At 43.2% G+C, this 20,181-nt stretch overlaps 3 protein-coding genes and 1 long non-coding RNA gene across 6 annotated transcripts; 2 read left to right on the forward strand and 2 right to left on the reverse strand.

Annotated features, from left to right (window-relative positions):
* Positions 1–231: 231 nt before the first annotated feature.
* sdad1 (SDA1 domain containing 1) lies at positions 232–4,423 on the forward strand. Its single transcript, XM_061294214.1, has 22 exons — positions 232–464; positions 567–671; positions 743–841; positions 950–1,060; positions 1,133–1,204; positions 1,291–1,391; positions 1,582–1,639; positions 1,719–1,790; positions 1,930–2,031; positions 2,113–2,182; positions 2,245–2,348; positions 2,419–2,476; positions 2,576–2,634; positions 2,704–2,780; positions 2,857–2,954; positions 3,020–3,096; positions 3,232–3,355; positions 3,425–3,516; positions 3,588–3,775; positions 3,853–3,937; positions 4,012–4,173; positions 4,277–4,423. The coding sequence occupies exons 1-22, from the start codon at positions 375–377 to the stop codon at positions 4,322–4,324; spliced, it is 2,052 nt and encodes a 683-aa protein (XP_061150198.1). The 5' UTR covers positions 232–374; the 3' UTR covers positions 4,325–4,423.
* LOC133163929 (uncharacterized) lies at positions 3,363–5,459 on the reverse strand. Its single transcript, XR_009716469.1, has 4 exons — positions 5,233–5,459; positions 4,757–4,901; positions 3,610–3,723; positions 3,363–3,529 (listed from the first exon to the last, which is right to left on the reverse strand). It is a non-coding gene; the product is annotated as an uncharacterized LOC133163929 (long non-coding RNA).
* klhl8 (kelch-like family member 8) lies at positions 4,572–9,463 on the forward strand. 2 transcript variants are annotated; one of them, XM_061294215.1, is made up of 12 exons: positions 4,572–4,705; positions 5,643–5,878; positions 6,115–6,176; positions 6,246–6,411; positions 6,479–6,799; positions 6,889–7,075; positions 7,146–7,289; positions 7,360–7,471; positions 7,626–7,794; positions 7,877–8,036; positions 8,142–8,343; positions 8,409–9,463. In XM_061294215.1, exons 2-12 carry the CDS (start codon positions 5,666–5,668, stop codon positions 8,530–8,532), a joined length of 1,860 nt encoding a protein of 619 aa, XP_061150199.1. In that variant the 5' UTR covers positions 4,572–4,705; positions 5,643–5,665; the 3' UTR covers positions 8,533–9,463. The 2 variants fall into 2 exon arrangements, with proteins under 2 accessions (XP_061150199.1, XP_061150200.1); XM_061294216.1 differs by lacking the exon at positions 8,142–8,343.
* Positions 9,464–10,054: 591 nt separating this feature from the next.
* Positions 10,055–19,707, reverse strand: LOC133163898 (AF4/FMR2 family member 1-like). 2 transcript variants are annotated; one of them, XM_061294206.1, is made up of 19 exons: positions 19,471–19,707; positions 16,936–17,056; positions 15,706–16,437; positions 15,527–15,568; positions 15,362–15,433; positions 15,128–15,164; positions 14,821–14,881; positions 14,379–14,514; positions 13,450–14,205; positions 13,243–13,334; positions 12,796–12,997; positions 12,647–12,714; positions 12,520–12,583; positions 12,297–12,433; positions 12,016–12,087; positions 11,716–11,809; positions 11,608–11,642; positions 11,364–11,545; positions 10,055–11,132 (listed from the first exon to the last, which is right to left on the reverse strand). In XM_061294206.1, exons 1-19 carry the CDS (start codon positions 19,485–19,487, stop codon positions 11,008–11,010), a joined length of 3,045 nt encoding a protein of 1,014 aa, XP_061150190.1. In that variant the 5' UTR covers positions 19,488–19,707; the 3' UTR covers positions 10,055–11,007. The 2 variants fall into 2 exon arrangements, with proteins under 2 accessions (XP_061150190.1, XP_061150189.1); XM_061294205.1 differs by having other exon boundaries at positions 12,647–12,717.
* Between the last annotated feature and the right edge of the window lie 474 nt (positions 19,708–20,181).

Genomic DNA, 20,181 nt, shown 5'->3' on the forward strand with positions numbered 1-20,181 from the left:
ATTGTTACACAAGCATTGTGCTCAGTGATGTTAAGGATAATAAATTGTGTGTGGTGACCAAAGGAAAGTTTTTTAAATATTGTTTCTGTTATTTGAACTTTTCGTCATTGCCTTTTTCTTGCATCAGTGTCCGCTCGGGGATCGTCTCCAAAATAAAAACAAAACATGTCTTCTTATACTATATTTTTCTAAAAATTGGAAATCTTACGAAACGTTTCAAGCTTCCGTTGCACAGCGTCTCTGTACAGGAAGTGTCGTCATTAGCGACGCAAATGACAACACAGTAATGGCGGCGTGCTCAGACGCCACGCTTGCCTTGTGAAAACCATCACAAATCGCTGTGTATGTGTGAATATAGATAATAAAACTTCACCATGTCTAAACGACAAAACAATAAGTTGCCCAACAATCTGCCGCAACTGCAGAATCTGATCAAAAGAGACCCACCGTCTTATGTAGCAGAGGTGAGTGTTTAGAAGCTACCGATGCTAAAATCTAGCATGCATTTATGTTGTTGTGGTGAACATCCAAATTGTTAACATAAACTGCCAATGTGATTTTTGTAGTTTTTGCAGCAGTACAGACATTACCAATCCAACGTGCAGATATTTAAACTGCAACCAGACAAATCTAACAAGGAACTGGCGGAACTTGTCATGTTTCTTGCCCAGGTAACATCATACCTAATAGACTTTTCGTCTTGAAAGTTGTCTTTTAAAATGGTTATTGACTCATCAACCAGGTGGGCCACTGTTATCCGGAGTATTTGTCTACTTTTCCCCAAGAGCTGACTGAGTTGTTATTAAGTCACCACACAATTGTGGAGCCAGACTTAAGAATGGTGAGTATGACATTTTTGAAACGGTGTCTCTTTTTTGGGGGGAAATAGCGGGGAGCCCTGTTGCTATGTCATAAAATAATCAAAACTTTTCTTTGGCGCTGTGTTCAGACCTTCTGCAAGGCATTGATTCTTTTGCGAAACAAGGACTTGATCGACCCTACGGGCCTGCTTGAGCTTTTCTTTGAGCTGCTGCGATGTCATGACAAGCTACTTCGGAAGGTTTGCAGAGAAAAGACCAAAAAGTGCCGTACAAAGGACAATTAATTATAAATATGCCTCTTTTGTTTACAGACGTTGTACACACACATTGTGGCTGACATAAAAAATATCAACGGCAAGCACAAAAACAACAAAGTGAACTCGGTAAGAGAACGGACTCACTTCGTGTATCATTTACCACAGTTTTAATTCAAGTGCTTGATGTAATCTATTTTTCTTGCATGTTGTAGTCATTACAGAACTTCATGTTCACCATGCTGAGAGACCGCAACCCAATCGCAGCAAAGATATCCTTAGATGTGATGGTGGAGCTGTACAAGAGAAACATTTGGTTTGTTTTTGTTTTTAATTGAGTTAGTCATTAAAAGTTAACTACAGTTGTGTCTTGAGATACAAGTGACCTGACACCAGATGACGGGTTCAATGACCTTTGTGTGAAATGAAACAAGACTTTGATGGTAGTATTTTAGCTCGATGCAAGCATCCTGATATCTTCATCATGAAAGCTGATATGCTTGCAGGAACGACACCAAAACAGTTAATGTCATCACCACAGCGTGCTTCTCCACCGTGGCAAAGGTGTGTTTTCCCAACCTTGATTTTTAATTCGTATTCAGTTATTGAAAACAATGCTTCACGTTTCTTTGTTGCCGGGCAGATCTTGGTAGCCGCACTCAAGTTTTTCTTGGGGACAGATGAAGAGAACGAGGGCAGTGATTCAGAATCAGAGGCAAGTACTATGAATGATTGTATTGATCCAAATTTCCAAATAAACATCACTGCCAGCCTATTTGAAATAAAATTGGACTTTTATAGATCGCTTGTGTTTGCAACTTTACTTGACTATTACATTTTTTCTTATATTCCAGGCGGAGGGACCATCGGCGCGTGACCTGGTGATAAGATTCAACACAGGGAGGAAAACTTCCAAAAACAAGAAGAAGATGGAAAAAGCAATGAAAGTCCTCAAGGTAATCCACCTGTGATCTGCAGCTGTAATTTCCTGTTATTCTTGTCATATACCTTTTTTTGCCCTACACTCTTACGTGCAGAAACACAAGAAGAAGAAAAAAGCTGAGGTGTTCAATTTTTCCGCCATTCACCTCATTCACGATCCTCAAGGTAGGCTCGCTCATCAATGCTCTGCATCCGGCTTGTCATCACTAATGAGGAACTTTGGGCAGATTTTTCAGAGAAGCTCCTGAAGCAGCTGGAAAACTCCAAAGAGCGCTTTGAGGTCAAGCTCATGATGATGGAGCTCATCTCCAGACTGGTCGGGATCCACGAGGTATGAATTTTATTTTATTTTTTTACAAACAATCATAAAATCAAAAACTCACCATTTTTCTTTTCTTCAGCTCTTCCTCTTCAATTATTATCCGTTCGTCCAGAGGTTCCTTCAGCCACATCAAAGAGGTAAGCAGCATAAAATCTGATTTTTTTTTCTTTTTGCATTTCCATCTCACATAATATGGCATGTCAAATTGGCATAAAAAAATGTCTTGTATCTCACAGAGGTGACAAAGATCCTCCTGTGTGCTGCGCAGTCTTCCCACAATCTCGTCCCGCCCGAGGTATGATCCCAAACTTAACTGTCGGAAAGTGGCTAACCGTCACGCTAACATCCCTGCTAACACGTACAGATCATCGAGTCGGTCATCCGCACCATAGCCAACAACTTTGTCACGGATCGAAACTCTGGCGAGGTCATGACTGTGGGGTGAGTGGCTGGCAACATTCTACTTGTCTAAATGTCGAAGGGAAAGATACCTTAATAGATCATAATGTCATGTCAGGATTAACGCCATCAAAGAGGTGGCTGGCCGTTGTCCACTTGGCATCAGCGAGGACCTGCTGCAGGACCTGGCCCAGTACAAGACCCACAAAGACAAAAGTGAGACTTTTTATAAATATCATTGTTGTCCCAAATATTGACAGCGTGTGTGTTTTGTTTTCCAGATGTGATGATGGCTTCCAGAGGCCTCATCCAGCTTTTCAGAAATCTCAACCCGAAAATGTTGCTCAAGAAGGACAGGGTGAGCGCAACATGAGTAGAAATAGTGACAGTGATTACCTGAAATGTCTTAAGCGTTAAGATTCAGTGGGACCAGTCCAACATGTATTAATCAATAAATTGAATAATGGCTGTGTATCGAAACTTTTGTGCACAGGGAAGGCCCACGGAAGCATCGTTGGAAGCCAGGGTGAAGGACTATGGCGAGCTTGCAGCTAAAGACTACATCCCTGGAGCGGAGGTGCTGGAGGTAGAGAAGGAAGTCAAAGAGGGCGAAGAAGGTGAGCAGATAATTAATCAGTCATCTTTAATCCATCGATCAGGCTAATAAAGGACATTTGTCATAACAGACGGTTGGGAGAGCGCCAGCGTGAGTGACCAGGACGAGGATGGGGAGTGGGTGGACGTCCACCACACGTCCGACGAAGATACGGCAGAAGTGGTAGGTTTAAGGTCTGTAAAAAGAATGTAACATTTTCTGATGTATTGTCCCTCTGTGATTGTCTGAGTTAGGCGGAAAAGCTAAAGAGTTTACCAGTTGAAGAGCGGGAAGCCAAGGCTGCGGCGATAAGCGGCAGCCGGCTCCTCACGCAGGACGACTTCAAGAAGATCAAACTGGCCCAGATAGCCAAGGAGGTCAACGGTGCGCCTGGGAAGAAGAGAAAAGCGGCAGACAACGACGATGAAGAAGACCACAACAGGTTAGCAGGCCACCCTTCGGTCACTGGACAACCTTTTCTGCCAACTTAACCTTATTTATTTTTATTTCATTTTCCAGTGGGGAGCTGCTGACCCTGAGGAACATTGAGAAGCTCCATAAGAAACCAAAAACAGACAAGGAGACACGCCTGGCAACAGCAATGGTATGAAAAACAAACACTTTTACTCCAATTCCATCACAGAAAGTTTGACTATATCCGATGCATTTAATTTGAAGGCTGGCCGAACGGACCGTAAAGAGTTTGCGAAGAAAAAGACCAAGTTAAATCCTCACGCCAGCACCAGCAACAAAGAAAAAAGACGTAAAAAGAACTTCATGATGATGAGACACAGTCAGAACGTCAGAACCAAAGGCAAACGTTCATTCAGGGAGAAACAGGTGAGTGGACTTTGTAGAAAACCTTTGCAAAAGTGCGTGATGTACATTTCTCTGTATATGTATCAGTATATCTTCTTTTTTTTTTGTTTTACTTTTAATGCAGATTGCTCTACGGGATGCACTCCTGAAAAAGAAGAAACAATATAAGTAAAACCTCAGAAGTCTGATCACATCGCACCTATAAACGTCCTGTTAATATTGTATCCCATTGCAACATTATGAAATAAATCCTATTTGGGAGACAAATGGCTGTCTTGAGTTAAGTGTATTTTTTTTTGGTATACTGATATGTGCAAATATGCCAAGGTAGGTGTGTCTGGTGGAACAACGCGCGTTTTTTAAGGCAATAAAAGTGAGCTCCTGTGAATTTTAAAAAAGGCTTTTAGTAAAGCACAAATTGTCGAAAGTGCGGTGACGGGAAAAGTCCTCTACGACTGAACAACTACAATACCCATGGTGCACCTGGTGAAATCACAACAAATTCCCCCGAAGGGACAAAAAAGCCGGCATTTCAACCCTTTTACGATATGAGGTAAGCTAAATCGACTTGTTTTGCATTTGTGAACTAGATAGCAGATTTTACCTGATCATTTGTGGTCTGAGTGTTGGCTTTGTCGGTGTATATTTGCATTAGTTTTTTCCTCTTGAGCTGTCATACAAGATTAGCTCTTGTGCTGATGCTAGCTAAGAAGCTAGCGGTTCCTCTTGAGGACAACACAGCTTATTGGCTATCAAAGTAAAAAAAAAAATTAATGTTTGCATTTGATGGGATTGCGTTCTGTGTGTTACAGTAAACATTTACATGGGACCTTAACGGATAGTTTGGGAGGGACGTCTCGTTGAGTGTTGCAGTGCTCTGCCTACTCAAAGATGTAGATGGCCTACCATACAGTGGTCTAATCTTATCTCTTAGTTAAATGCATCTCGAACAAATAATACATACGCAGTCGAGTAAGATTACCAGATGATCGTTTTCAAGCGTGTTCACGTTACCAAATTGAAAAGTGAAACCAAGCTGTGAATCTTTTTCCTTTTGTTTTGTTTAAATATCGTGACTACCTGAGTAGATTTACGATGAGGCTGCAGTGATACTCGATTCAGGAGAGAAGGCTGAAGGCTTTTTTTCCCTTATACATGCTCAGTGAGATTTATTTATTTTAAGTTTTTTTCTATGCTGGATTTTGATCGTCTGACGTGAAAGTTGAAAGAAAATGTACATTTCCATTCAACATTTGCTTGTAGTCAGTGTAGGGTGAGGAAAGGGGAAGTGAAGATAAGAAGGGGGGAGGTGATACTGACCAAACTTGCTCACCTGGCAGGGAGATCCCCCAACCAAATGTTCTGGTTTTGTTGATGCTTGTGGGAAGACATAAAAGAAAAGTGAACAATGCTTTAAAACAAAATGTCAGAAACTTCTCTAGCTCTACAAAGTTGTGGTATGTCTCTTACCACATGTCCTCTCTGTCCAGGTGTTGTTCACTGTAAGACTGCCATGACACCGGGGGACGTGGTGCCGGATCATGCCAAGCAGCCCAAGCCTAAGGAGAAGCGCCCTTCCGCCGCTGTCACCCCCGCCAAGACGCTCAAAGTCGACTGCGAGTCAGACGGCTCCTTTGTGTTTGAGGCCCACGAGGCCTGGAAGGACTTCCACAACTCGCTGAGACATTTCTACGTAGTGGGAGAGCTATGCGATGTCACGCTGAAGGTCAGACAGCGTTGAAGTAATTTACACTGAATTCAAAAAAAGGGGAGGTCAAATCAAAAATGTTTTGTTCTGTGTGTCCCCACTAAACTAATCACAATATTCTGATTAATTTAGCACGTGTGAACTGAGCGTGTGGACACCATGGACAAAATTGCCACCCACAGAACACATTGCAAAGAGGAAAAGTCACCAGATGATGGTGGTGACGTCTTTTAATCATCTTATTTTGTATGCAGGTCGGCAGCAGACTGATACCCTGTCACAAGCTTGTTTTGGCCTGTGTTATCCCCTACTTCAGGTGTGCACACTTGTTTATGGAAACACAGTTTTAAAATTCTGCTCGATAAACATTCCGTTTGTCCCTCAGGGCCATGTTTCTGTCTGAAATGGCAGAAGCCAAGCAGAAACTGATCGAGATCAAGGACTTTGACGGAGCTGCCATCCAGGCTCTGGTCCAATTCGCTTACTCCTCTAGGCTCACACTCACCGTAGACAATGTCCAGCCTCTGCTTTATGCTGCCTGCATCCTTCAGGTCATGTTAATATATTTTACATTACAAATAACCTCATTAGTTGAACAGAAAGTTGATTTACTCACAGGTTGAGTTGGTGGCGCGGGCCTGCTGCGAGTACATGAAGGCCCACTTCCATCCGACCAATTGCTTGGCGGTGCGCACCTTTGCCGAGAGCCACAACCGCGTGGACCTAATGGACATGGCCGACCGCTACGCCTGCGAGCATTTCAGCGAGGTGGTGGAGTGCGAGGACTTCACGTGCGTGTCGCCGCAGCACTTGCGGACGCTGCTGGCCTCCAGCGAGCTCAACATCCACTCGGAGACGCAAGTGTACAAGGCGGCTGTGAAATGGCTCAAAGCCAACCCACAGCACCACCACGCCTGGCTGGACCAGATCTTCTCACAAGTGAGCTTCATTTTATGATTTGGGGTATTTGGCAAAAGTGTACACACACCCTGTCCCATTCTAAGATTATTGTGCATTTTGGTCCCCAGGTGCGCCTGCCACTGCTCCCCGTGGACTTCCTGACCAGCACAGTGGCTAAGGAGGAGATGATCAAAGGTAACCTGAGCTGCCGCGACCTGATGGACGAGGCCCGGAACTACCACCTGCACCTCAGCAACAAAGCCGTGCCCGACTTCGAGTACTCTGCCCGCACCGTCCCCCGAAAACACACCGCCGGTAGTTGCCGTGCTCTTTCGCGCATCATTTTGCTTTTTGACCAGTCGTCTTAACATCATTATTTTCTTAGGGGTCCTGTTCTGCGTGGGCGGTCGCGGGGGTTCTGGGGACCCATTTCGCAGCATCGAGTGCTACTCAATTAGTAAGAACAGTTGGTTCCAGGGCCCTGAGATGAACAGCAGACGCCGGCACGTTGGCGTCATATCTGTCGGAGGTAAACGATACAACACAAATTTACCAAGGTGTATGTATGTAAAGTAACCTGACTTTTGGTGTTTGCACAGGGAAGGTTTACGCCGTGGGTGGACACGATGGTAACGAGCACTTGGGCAACATGGAGGTTTTTGACCCCCTTACCAACAAGTGGATGATGAAAGCCTCCATGAACACCAAGAGGTATGTGTCATGTTGTACAAATTAACTACTGCTTTTCTTTATTTTTAAATAAGTATATTAAGAAAATAACTGCATATGTAATCACCATTGTAATTTATTCTGCCCTTATTTCTGTTAAATGATCATTTACTGAGGTGCACCTGTATTTGTACAGGAGGGGTATCGCCCTAGCCGCGTTGGGCGGTCCCATCTATGCCATCGGCGGTCTGGACGACAACTCATGCTTCAACGACGTGGAGCGCTACGACATCAAGAGCGATTGCTGGAGTGCTGTTGCCCACATGAACACGCCCAGAGGAGGCGTGGGCTCTGTGGCATTGGGGGTAACACGCCAAAATCCGGATATGCGTGAGCTTCTTCTGATCTCCTCTTTCTAATCACCACTTTGTGTTTTGCCGCCGCCAGACTTTTGTGTATGCGGTAGGCGGCAATGATGGCAGGGCGTCGCTATCAAGCATGGAGCGCTTCGACCCGCACCTCAACAAGTGGACCGAGGTCGACGAGATGGGCCAGCGGCGTGCAGGGAACGGGGTCAGCAAGCTGAACGGATGCTTGTACGTTGTCGGTAAGTAGCCACGATTACACTGGAGCCTATTCTTACGGATGTTGGAGAGAAGCGAGTCAGCTAATCGTGGGGCATCCTCGAATTCAAATTTTGCGTGCGGGCTAGGTGGTTTTGACGACAACTCGCCGCTGAGTTCCGTGGAGCGTTACGACCCGCGCACAAACCACTGGGAGTACGTATCGGAGATGACCACCCCGCGTGGCGGCGTGGGCGTCGCCACAGTAATGAGCCGTGTCTTCGCTGTGGGCGGGCACAATGGCAACATCTACTTGAACACGGTGGAGGCCTTCGAGCCACGCATGAACAAGTGAGATGCACACCAAGAGAGGTGTTTGACGAAGTAATGATACAAAACTCCCTGCCCCCTTCCAGGTGGGAGTTGGTGGGCTCAGTGTCTCACTGTCGAGCCGGAGCGGGTGTGGCAGTTTGCTCATCGCACGTCAGCCAGATCAGAGATATTGACCAGGGATCCAGTAACGTTGTCAACTGCATGTGACGGCGGTCGATCAACGCACAATTTATTTCCTAGTGCTTTTTCCCGGCATTCTCCTTCCATGTCGTTCATTCTACAACAAGTGCCATACAACCTGCTGCACAATTGATTTTGTATTAAGTAATGAGTTCTCACATTGGAGTTATAACATTACAGTTAAACCATACCGATTTGACCAGAACTATTGCACCACTGTGATAGGCTAGTTTGTTTTGGCGGGGATATGTAGAAAAAGCCCATTAACATTTCACCAACTTATTCTCACATTATTTTATCATACATTTCTTTGCATCATCCTTTTTCACAAGTGTAATATTTAAGAAATATTTATGTACTAATTTTGAAGGGAATCTACCAAGAAACAAACTACAAGTTGGCCAGTATCAAACGACGCCTTCACGTTTGCACACACGCTTTCTGTCTCTGTCGGTGAACGCAACAGAATTTCAAAAGTATCATTTCTAATCATGCATGAACAATCAAGGCTGTTTTTGAATTGAAACTGGTTGCTGTCTTGTACAGATATGCATTCAAAGGTATCAGGGATTGCTTTTTGTGTGTGTGGGTTTTTTTTTTTATGATAGCTGGACTGTCAGAAGTTAAACCACACGCAATGTTCCTAGCAGACAGTACCTATAAACAAAGATACATTATATTTTAATATATTAAGGATACTTTTGTAATATAAGAGTATAGCTGTTTCTTTGCTGTTATTAGAAGTATAATCTTTTGTTGTGCTAGTAATTTCCAAGAGAAATAGTATAGTTCTATATTCCACATTTTGTTGTCACAGAGAAGTATTTGTGGTTACAATCCTTGTGTTTATATTTAGTAAAACAGCTCAGTAGAAAAGCCACTGGTAGAAATGTCCTTTTGTTTTTGCTCTTTTTCAATGTAATTTTGTTGTAATTGGGTCAATAAATTGGTAAAATTATGGAATTCGATTGTTTGTAATTATTTGTACTGATGCTGATATCAAATTCCAGTCCTCATGGACCATTATATGCATGTTTTAGATGTTGTCCTCCTCCAAAACACTTGATCGAACATGCTTGCGCTCACACTTGCAGACAGACGTGATCATTATTGTGGTAGTGGTCATTTTCATCCTGCTAAGTGGACTGCTCTACTACCTAATTGCCGTGCGAGGCAACAAATTGTCCTGTCAAAGATTCTCGACACGGACGAGTACGAACGTCAACATTATTTTTTCTATTGCAGCCTGTATTCAGCAACCCCAACTATGAGTAGCGCACATAACTTTTTTACAATGTGACCATTATCCGTTTCATATTTTAGACATAGAGCAGGACCTAAACTTTCATGTGCACCAACATAGTTTTACAAGTTGTGTTGAAAGAGCTTAATTAGAATACGAGATGACGGGAGAGAACAGACAATCTCCTCAGCTCAGTCACTGCACAATTACAGTCATAAGCCAAGATATCAATTTATATCAAATCGGCTGTACATAATACCTAAATTTTATTACTTTGGATTGGGGGAAAAAAATGTTAATGACAAATTCATTTCCAGTGTTTATTTTTCTCTGAACACGGAAACAGAAAATCGGGAAGTTCCACAAATTGGGAGAAAAAAAAGGTTCCAGTACATGCTCATAATCATGATTATCAGCAGACTAGGAAGTGTAAATTCACTACCGAGTCAGTCGTTAACATCTACTGCAGGTTGGACGGGGCCTTGATAAACTCAATTAATGGGAGGGGAGATAATACCCGAAGGCTATGATGACATGTTTTTTTTAAACTTCTTCTGGGGGTAAATAAATCTTTTCAATCATAATTTTTTGCTTTCGTCGTTTAACTACACACACCAACCGAATTGACGATCGAAACCAAGTGGGGTCGTTTTTTTTTCTTTTAACATCTTTTAACAATTTTAATAAGCACATCCAAACAAATTCAGTTTGTAATAAGTCAACAAAAGCTTCATAATTAAAGATTTTGATATACCCAAGGGTAGCAATTGGTGTTGTGTGAAAAAAGTTGAATTACTTCACTTGTCCTACTCCCTTGTTAACTGAAACGCAGAGAAATGTGAGACTCAATCCTAAAATTACTCCAACTAGCCACTTTTTTTGTGTACCTAAAAAAAACAAGTGACAAACCTGGATCTGGGATGGATTCCTTTCACATACTGATCCATGGAAAAGTGCTCATGTACAAAAAGTATAACAACAATAAATTAAAAAATAAAGTGTGCTGACAAATATGATTGGCTCGAGAAAAAGTCCTCGTCACTAGGAGAATGCCGAGAGAATAAAGGCACTTTAACCTAATTCTATGACTTGGCCTGATTTTGGGGCATTCCACCCTGCTTTAATAAGTGCATGTTTTTTTGTTTTTTTGAACTCAGTGGCAAATCCACATAAGCCATATTTCTAGAGTCTGTCTTCAGCACATGACTTACGTACATACCCCAATCGGATCCCAAGCTTCAGGTACCTTCAGCAGACATTCATTTAGTTTTTGAGCTGTCCAGTCGGAGCCACGCCACTCCCTGTTTTGTGTAGCGCACCATGGCGCTCACGCCAGAGGTCAAGCTCAGCGGGCCGATCACAGCATCCAGTTCTGCCACGAGACCTTCAAAGACAAATGTACTTGAGTGGTTCCAACTTTACACACTGGGGTTCTTCATTTGAATCAATTCAATTGCATTTGGTTACGCTGTTTCAATTCAACCGGTCTTGAATGATTACTTCAATTGTCTCTTGGTAAAAGATTCTCTCTTGGTCCTAATTGGGCCAGTAAAATTTGAGAAGCAGACGGTCATTGTGTTCGAAATGTTTTGGGAAAAAATTAGCACCACCGTACCGCTGCCTTTGACAGCCATCTGGTCCGCCTGCTCCCACATTTCGTGGGCATTCAGGAATAATCTAGTGATGTTGACATAGGCGAGCGCCATCTGCTCCACAGCAATGGGAACAGCCACAGTGCTGCCAGCTCCGCAGGCTGGGGACGGGATGCTGGTCAGAGGGGACGGCGTGCTCGGGCCCCTACGACAAAGACACAACATGAAGGTAATGTGTGACGGCGCCGCGGTGTGATCCTAACTTACTTTGTGGCGCTCACTGAAGACTCAAGTGCGGGGTTCTGGAAGATAATTTGAATAAATATGAAGACTGGTAAAAGTTAAGGAAATCACCACGGGATGAGAAATACTAACTTTGAAGTGGTCTGTGAGCGTCTTGGAGTACTTGAGCGCAGTTTTGTGCTTTTGGCGAAACATTGCCATCTGCAGGAGAGACTGGCACTTCAGACTGTAACACACCAGGAGGGAGAGGTTCAAAATTCATCACTACAAAAGTTGAAAGTATTAGAAATGAGCATCTGTAAAGCACATTTCCACCAAGCAATGTTGACAAATCTCTCCGACCAATAGGGTAAAAGCGTACTATAAAGAGTACCTGCTTAATTGCAATTTCTAAAAAGAAGCAAAATGATACGACTTGGTGGAAAGAATTACCATAATGCTGCAAAGTCCTTTTCTGAGGAGTGAGCTGATGTGTCCGCCAAGTTTTTAAGCTTCAGCACAAACCTGCGTAAGAGCAATGTATTAGGTGAGAAAAAATAATAATAATAAAGCCCAAAGTGAGTACAGTGAACCCTCATCATACACACACTTGCGCTATAGAAGACGTGAATGGAAATGTGTTTAGATTGTGTGGGAAAGGTCAAATCCAAATAAGTTTTTATGCGGTCACTATTATGTGGATCTGGAGCATATTCCCGAAATTATTCTCTCACTTGAGGAGCTCCACCGTCTCTGCAAACATAGTGTAGGAAGACATGGAAATCTGCGGGTCTTTCTCTATGGCGATTCCGCTTTCCACAAAAAACATAGCGGCGTCCAGGTAGTTGAAGGCTTTGCTGAGTTTGTCCGACTAAAAGAAAGAGAGAGGATACCAAAAACGTTTATTCCTCCTACTGGGCAGTTTGGTAAGAATTTTCAAAGGATTTAGTGTCAAACCTCGGCATCTGCTTTGTGCTTCAGTCGTTTGGCCTCCTTGATGTAGTGCTTCACTGGATACTGCCTGCAGGAGGTCACTGGATTACGAAACCTCACCGAGAGTTTGACAAACAATGTTTGATCTCACCTGTCTTCGGCCCTGAGCAAGGGCCTGGAGGTCTCAACTTTTCTGAGGTGCTGCAAGGATGACTTCTTCTGCTGGCATCCCAAAATGGAGGTAAAAAATACTGACACCCAAACCCCAATTTGAGAACCACTGTGCAAACAGAATGTTACCTTCTCCGCTTGCGTGTTCTTTGCATGGCTGCTCTTATGCTTGGAGGAGTCTTTGCTCTTGGGGGCATCCTTGCGAGGCTCCTCCCGCGATCTTTTGTGCACCTTCAAATCTTTCCCTGAGGCTTTTGGGGGCTTCTCCAAGTCTACCTGCTTTTTCTTGGTCTTCTTGTGCTGCTGCTCACTTGGTTGGGTGGCGCAACTTCTAAAAGTTGAGAAGATAAAAGAGTTTGCTTTTACCACATACTGCTTCAAATAACACCAAGACAGTTTGAGAATTGAGAAAAAATTGAGAAAAATATATGCCTCCCTCCTAACGTTTACCAACAGGAAAGTAGGTCAAATCTCTCGAACTGCATTTGCTATTGCAAACTGTCCCATCACCACGGCAACCTGAACTAAACTGTAATGCTACGCTTGGTGGGAATTTCGCTTTTTTATGTAACCTACTCCACTTTGACAGAAGAATCCTTGTTGATTCCTGTCATCTTTTTCTCCAGCTTCCGCTTCTTTCTGGGATGAGCCTGGTCATCCGTCTCCACCTGGAAGTTGTCAATCACAAGTTTAGTTGTTTTACAGGTACAATAGTTCATCCTGAAATTGACATCAAAATCCCAGCATCACTAACTTATTATGAGTAGTGTGTGATAAGCTCACAGTTTGAGGTAGAGTCTTCTTGCTGGCCTTGGTTTGTTTTGGGGTTTCTGTATTCCCAGATGTCGCCAGAGGGATTCTGGAGAGCAGATTGAGGTCGAGCTTTACCAGTAGGCATCTAGCAGGCCTGGTGGGGATGTCCTTGGAGGATTTAGGGGCACGGCCCAACTTCTTGCAGGACCTATTGTTAGTGGAGGACTCTTTAGGAATGGTTTTGTCCTCTCGGACGACTTCCGGGCCGGCTTTGCTCGTGCAGATTTTGACGAGTGGGGTGTGGGTAGGAATATGGCAAGAGCATTGATGAGGGCACAACGAACACCTAGCATCAGGTTGGTGCAACTCGAGCTTAGATTCAGTTTTTTGCACGCCTGCTGATTTTAAAGTCTTCTTACTTTTAGAGTCACCGCTAGTTTTCTTGGAACGTTCTGACTTTGTTTTGACCTTAGGTCTGTCTGAGAAAGGGGGTGCTTTACTCGATAAAGTGTCCTCAGATTTCACACAGTCTTTCGGGGGTTTGCGCACGCTGGCCGGATGTTTCAAAGAACCGCCGTTCAGAGAGCTTTCATGAGAACTCTCGTTGCAAGGAAGCACTTGTGGAGGGTTTCCGCCATAGTCAGATGACTGGGTCGCCTCCACAGGAGGTTTTTTGGAGCCGCGGATAACGTTGCCGCCATCTTGGCTTTGGTTGCCGGAGTTTTGTTGACTGGAGTGGATCCAGTTGCCCAACTGCCAGTTGCCACATGCTGTCGCAGCATCAGGCTGGTGAAAAACGGCAAAAAGTGCAATTAAGCAAAATATACTCTCACCAGACACGTTACAGCAGTATTTTGTTTCTATAAATAAAACAATTACAATAAAACATGCATCATACATAGTCATGTCATTTAGAAATTAATGGAGGTGGTGCGAGCACTCGTTCAAAAAATGCTTACCTGGGATTTGCAGCTTGCTGTCAGTCCACAAGGCTCATCGGCAACGCTGTCACCATCCGACTCCGACCTGGAGCTGCTGTCAGAGTCACTGGAGCTGGCCGACTCCACGCCGCTGGAATGAGCCTCTTTGAGTGAACTAAAATAAAGCATGAAGTTAACCCTCTGATCGAAAATGTAAATTATTACGGCATGAGAAAAAAAAAGTCCGATTACAATATACTATCTATATTTACGTGTGAACATTGTTGTATGAAAATTTCATGTCCTTCACGAGATTTGTTTTTTCTTTTTATTCCACCATGTGCACAGTTTGATTTAATCACAGCAGAACATTATTTTAAAAATAAAGGATTATTCAGCGGGTTCACGCGAGTTCAATCCGCTCGCACATATTCATAACCATCTTTGGTCAGACTTGTATAAAGCGGAATTTAGGACTCACAACAGTTTGGAGCTTTGTATGTTGAGACACTGAGTCTGTCCAGGAGAACAGTTGCGGCTTTCTGAAAAAGAAACAAAAGCAAAAATGTGCAATCGGCCTGAATATATTTTATTTATTGTATGCATTTTTGAAATGATTTAATCCACAGCACCTTTTGTATTTTAATATACACTTCCTTACAGAAGCAATTCGCTTATGTGTATCAGTTACAGCTGGCAGTTTCTACTTTGCATAGTCCACAAAGCACTGAAATATGAACTGTTATTCGACTGCTTTGTACTGTACAAGGGGTGCTTTATTGACTCACGTTGTCGTCCTGCACATGAAGAGGCTTGCTCTGCTTCCTGCGAGGAGACGCACACAGACAAAAAAATGCAACGCATGAGATATTGCTAAACTTTGACACATTACACAGTGGAAGCAGAAAGTTGAAAGCCCGAGAAAGGTCAGACATTTGGGGTTTGGGGTAAAGGAAAATGTGATTGTGAAGTTGCACAAAAAATCAGGGAGCAACACAAACCTACCAGATGATCAGTGTTACCTTTATTGGGGCTGCATCAGAGTTGGGGATATGTATGGCTGTCAGGAGAGGCGGCCAGGAATGAGTCATTTCCTACCAATGTGCAAAAACAGAGCAAAAAAAAAAAACCAATATGCTTTTAGCAAGCATCAGAAGCAGGTTTAAAGAAGACCTTACAAAGTATACCTTCAAGATGTCTTCCACACACACTGCTTCATTTGTCTTTGTCTACAAAAGTAAGTAAAGTATATTTAATTTTCAATGTGAAAATGCATCTACATGGCAATTATGTCAATCGGGAACAAAGCTTAAATTGCTGTTCATGTCAAAGAATCAAGGCAAAAAACAAATATTGCAGCTCTCACCTCCAGATACCGGGGCAACATTTTAGGCTCGACCTTGTGGATCTCCGGCAGAGGTACGTGTGGCTCGGGCGAAGGCTTCAACTCCGGCGAGCCGCTGATCAGTTGGTCCTGACCGTCCATAGGCCTCACGTACGCCGTGGGCTTCTGCATCACGGCAACACTGGGTTGCTTGGACGAGGACAGCGGTGGCAAGCTCTGCAAGAGCAGGGGGTTGCCGCCCTTGCCCGCCTGATGCAGGGAAGCGTCCGCTGGTGACTGCCTGAGGTTAAACGCAGAAACGTCCGCCATGACAGCCGAGGGAGGTTCTGTGGATTCCTGTCGTTTGGCCTCACTGGAATGTAGGAAAGGTATCGGCTTGACGTCCAGAGACTGAGCGGACCTTCCCTTAGGACTGCTAGCATTCTCCTCGATATCCGACATAGTTTCAACCTTTTTCTGGTGATCCGTTGAAGCCTTTGGCATGGTGAGTGAGCTTCCATTGTGGTTTGGGGATGAAATGAGGATGTCCCTCATTGTCTGAATAGGGTAATTATTACTTAGGGGGTTTTGGCCGGATACATGAAGGGCCGGGTCTTGGACGACAAGTGTGCTAGGCCTACTGGAGTTTGGCTGCCCTCCGTCTGACTGTGTGAAATTTGTAGGAACTGCTGAAGGCTCTGTAGAACTGTTCACATCTTCGTAGCTTCCCAGCATTCTCTGGATCTTGTTGGACAGCTCATCACCTTTGTTTGTCTAAAACGCAAAGAAGGAAAAGGTTCGTTTCGGATCACTGGGTAATACTCTGTCATTTGCCAGTCTGAGATTCAGAAGTGTAGTTTAGTAGTCTTACTCCAGAAGCACTGTCAACAAGTATATCACAGTATTCATGTGTGAATTGTAGAATAAGCTTCGCATTGGAACCTTTTAGCTGGGCACTATTGATTCAAAGCGCTGCAGTTGGCAATGATATCTTCATCAAACATCCCAAAAAACAAACTGATTTTGTTTGAGAACTCAGAAGGAAATCATTGATTTTTGCGAGATTCAACATGTTACGTGGCCGGTTTCTACACTGATCTGGGTTCATCTGGACAATAAGTGTCACTTGTTCAGCTGCCGCATCATAATCATTTTTTTCTTTAATTATTTGAAGTACATTGAAAACTTATTGACGTTTCAAGTAAACATTTTAGACCGTAATAACTGTGACAATATCGAAAAAGCATAGTACAATGTAAAAGCTGCACATACTTTGTACGGCTGCCCGAAAAGCGGCACAATCTCAGCGCCATGTTCTTTGGCTTGGCTGGTTTCTTGGTTCCTCTGTTCCCAGGCTCGAAGGCGGAGACGATTCCTTTCTTCATCATATACGCTGTGGAGCATCACCGGGAAAAACTATTAGAACACAAATACAGTCAAGATGCATTCACGAGAATAAACTGTTTGGCGAGGAGAAGGTTGTGGGAGTACTGAGGGACTGGTCTCTTGTCGTAGACCAGTCCCACCCAAGGGACTGGTTGGGACCCAACACTTTGACAGATGTCGCTTACTGCTGTTAATTATAAACCTGCATGACTGCAGGTGTCATGAAGAATATTCTTGGGGGACATTGAACATATGTCGACATTTTCGGGTGTTGTTGATGTCCAACCCCAATGGGTTTAATTCCATGGCAACTGCAACAGTTTTGGTAGAAAGCCAAGAGAATGATGGAGCAAGTTGTGAGGATCACTCCCCGGGGAGCCTACAGTCGACTTACAATCTTCCAAAAACATGAAAACCCAGGATTTTTCCAGGTTTGCTCTGTGGAAAAGATATCAACATATAATGGGGAGCTAAGTCAACCAACAGCTTCTGAGGTGGAATGGCGGCTGTGTGAAAAGCCAGTACTGCGAGTAATGTGTGAAAGCGATTGACCCAAATTTAGTGATCAGTTATGATTTTAAAATCTTTTTAACAATTGTATATTTAGATTGCTATGCTGTCACTTATCTCAGCTGGATCTGTAATATATAAACAATAAATGCATCAAGGTTGCGATATCTCATCAGGTGGTCACCATCTACTAGCAAGGAACAAAAAAATATTTCTTTATCAAGGAATGGGTGTGGCCGCTCCCTCTTTCATCTGTTTCCAATTCGAATGGGAATGGTCCATGAGGAGAATTCAAGCATAAGGACTGAAGCTTACAGGAGGCCCACGGCCAAATGCTTGACAGTGGAAGAGGGATAGCGTGCGGCTTCTGGCCAAATACAACAGCGCACAGAGCATCTGAGCCTCCGGGAATTTGTAGCGTTTAAAGCCTCGGCTCGATTATCCATCTTCCCTCGCTAACTCTGTTGGACAGGCGCACCGGGACTGGTTTTGTAGCAATTCCATATAGTCAGTGATGGTGAAATCATAGATGTTAACTTTTTGGAGCAGTGGTTCTCAAACTGGGACACGGGATTTTGACTACTTTCATAACATTACAACTAAATTGACATACAGTACATACAGTCCTTCAGGGAAACAACATATTCAAGAGCTGACTGAGGGCAGCTGCGGCAAAGTGGAGACTGCGGAGTATAATACTGCAGTGTCAGAGTGAGCCAACGTTAGCAGGCATGTTTATTTTTGTCCCGTGTAGCTACGGTGCACTAGTCATAATATGGGAAAACAAATGTTTGCATTTACATTATAGCTATAAAAAGCACACACAAAATGCTATTTTGTGGCCACAAAATAGGTGTACTGTATTCATTGGTTATTATCGTTGGCATGGATAACTTCACTAGGTGAATAAATGGAGCATACTTAGCATTTCTTAAGAAAGTGCATTACATCTGCTTACCCAACTGCCCAAGACAAATAATGTTTACTATTTTTTTATGTTTAATGCAACCTTTTTACCTTATTTATTGCCACAAATTAGAATTTTGTGCACACGTCATATCTACATTGTGGCCGTAATGTTAAAAAATAAATACATTCCCATGGCATCTCTGGGGTTCGATATGGATCCTTAAAAAGAACAATGATCAATCTGTTCAAATAATGAGCAACTAGCAGAGGTTCCCAGTAACTTTTTCAAGCATAAACAAAAAATAAAATTAAGATTAACGCTGAACAAAGATGTAGATGTCCCATTAAAGAATCAAACTATTTTCATCATCATCATCATCGTGCAGAAATATGAACTGGGCAGTATGCTCGTCTTAGATTTCATTGCTTAACACGACTTGGCTGTACCAAGTAGAACCCATTAGAAGGTTCGGATTCTCATCCAAGTGCAATTTTCAATCATGTCGACTAAAATTTACTAGTTTGAGCGATTTATGTTGCCCACCCTTTCAACTATTTGAAAAAAGGTTGAGGTCCTAAAGTTACTTTGCTGCAAACGTCATTAGTAGGTGTCACCAAAAGTTAGGAACTATAATAAAAACATTTTTAGTAAAGTTTTTAATGGACAAAAATAACGAGAGACAACGTCAAATTCCTCAAATAAGGATCATTTTAAAAATTATAAATAAATATGTATTTCATTAACTCGCTTCAGCAATCCGAGTCTGAGTAGCCCAGGTGGTTAAAATCAAAACGTCATTCACCTATCCGACTTGATTTGTTTTCTAAAAACACGGGGTGGGAAGTAAAGACTTTTCAAAAAGTTTATTTCTTTCAAACGAAACGCGAACAACAGCGTGTCTTGACATTTTGACAGCCTCAATGAGCTCCTGACATGTGAGAGACAACCAGCCCCCTCCCCGTCAAGCTGCTAGCACGCTAGCTGCCTTTGGGTGCGCCTACCTCGGCTGAGTTGCCATGGCGTATGGCACTCTCTTTCCCGCTTGTCAAACAACCGAAGTTGGCCGTCGTGTGCTGCTGACTTTCGCCGCCGAGCTCGTCTCATTCGGCCGCATTGTCACATCGTGTACCCGAGAGAAAAAGCTCCAATAAACGGGGTTGTCACGCCACCTTTAGCTCTCGTTCGCTAGTCTCTGCCCCCTCGCTGCGAATGTTTGGCTCGTCCATTTGCTGCCCAGTGGACTTTTCTACTCGAAGGGGTCACTTAGTTTTTACACATTCAAAGTTGTTACTAAATATCCATAACAATGCCATGTTTTTAGTTTGCACACACATTAACCTGACAAGTCCGCAACAGAACTAGCAAAAGAAAAAAATATTTACTGTCATTATTTTTTACTCGTCACATACATTGGCCAAACTTTACTCAATTGCCCCTGTATGACCGACATGGTACATCCGAATTTGTTTTGGGCCTCCAGGTTCACAGTTTTGAAACAAATTTAAAAGTATACATGACTTAATACTGGATACCTGAGAGTTGGTACTTAGATGTGACTCAAAAATCTTAATTATATGGATGCTGACAGTCGTTCACCATAAGCCTTGATTTGGAGATTTTAAAAATCATCCTTGCCCAATTTTTTCAGACCTTGTAAAATCCACCTCATCTTGGACTGATGATGTGATGATAAAGTGACCTCACTGAAGTCA

Source organism: Syngnathus typhle, linkage group LG12 (assembly GCF_033458585.1).
Source record: "Syngnathus typhle isolate RoL2023-S1 ecotype Sweden linkage group LG12, RoL_Styp_1.0, whole genome shotgun sequence".
Lineage (NCBI taxonomy): Eukaryota > Metazoa > Chordata > Actinopteri > Syngnathiformes > Syngnathidae > Syngnathus > Syngnathus typhle.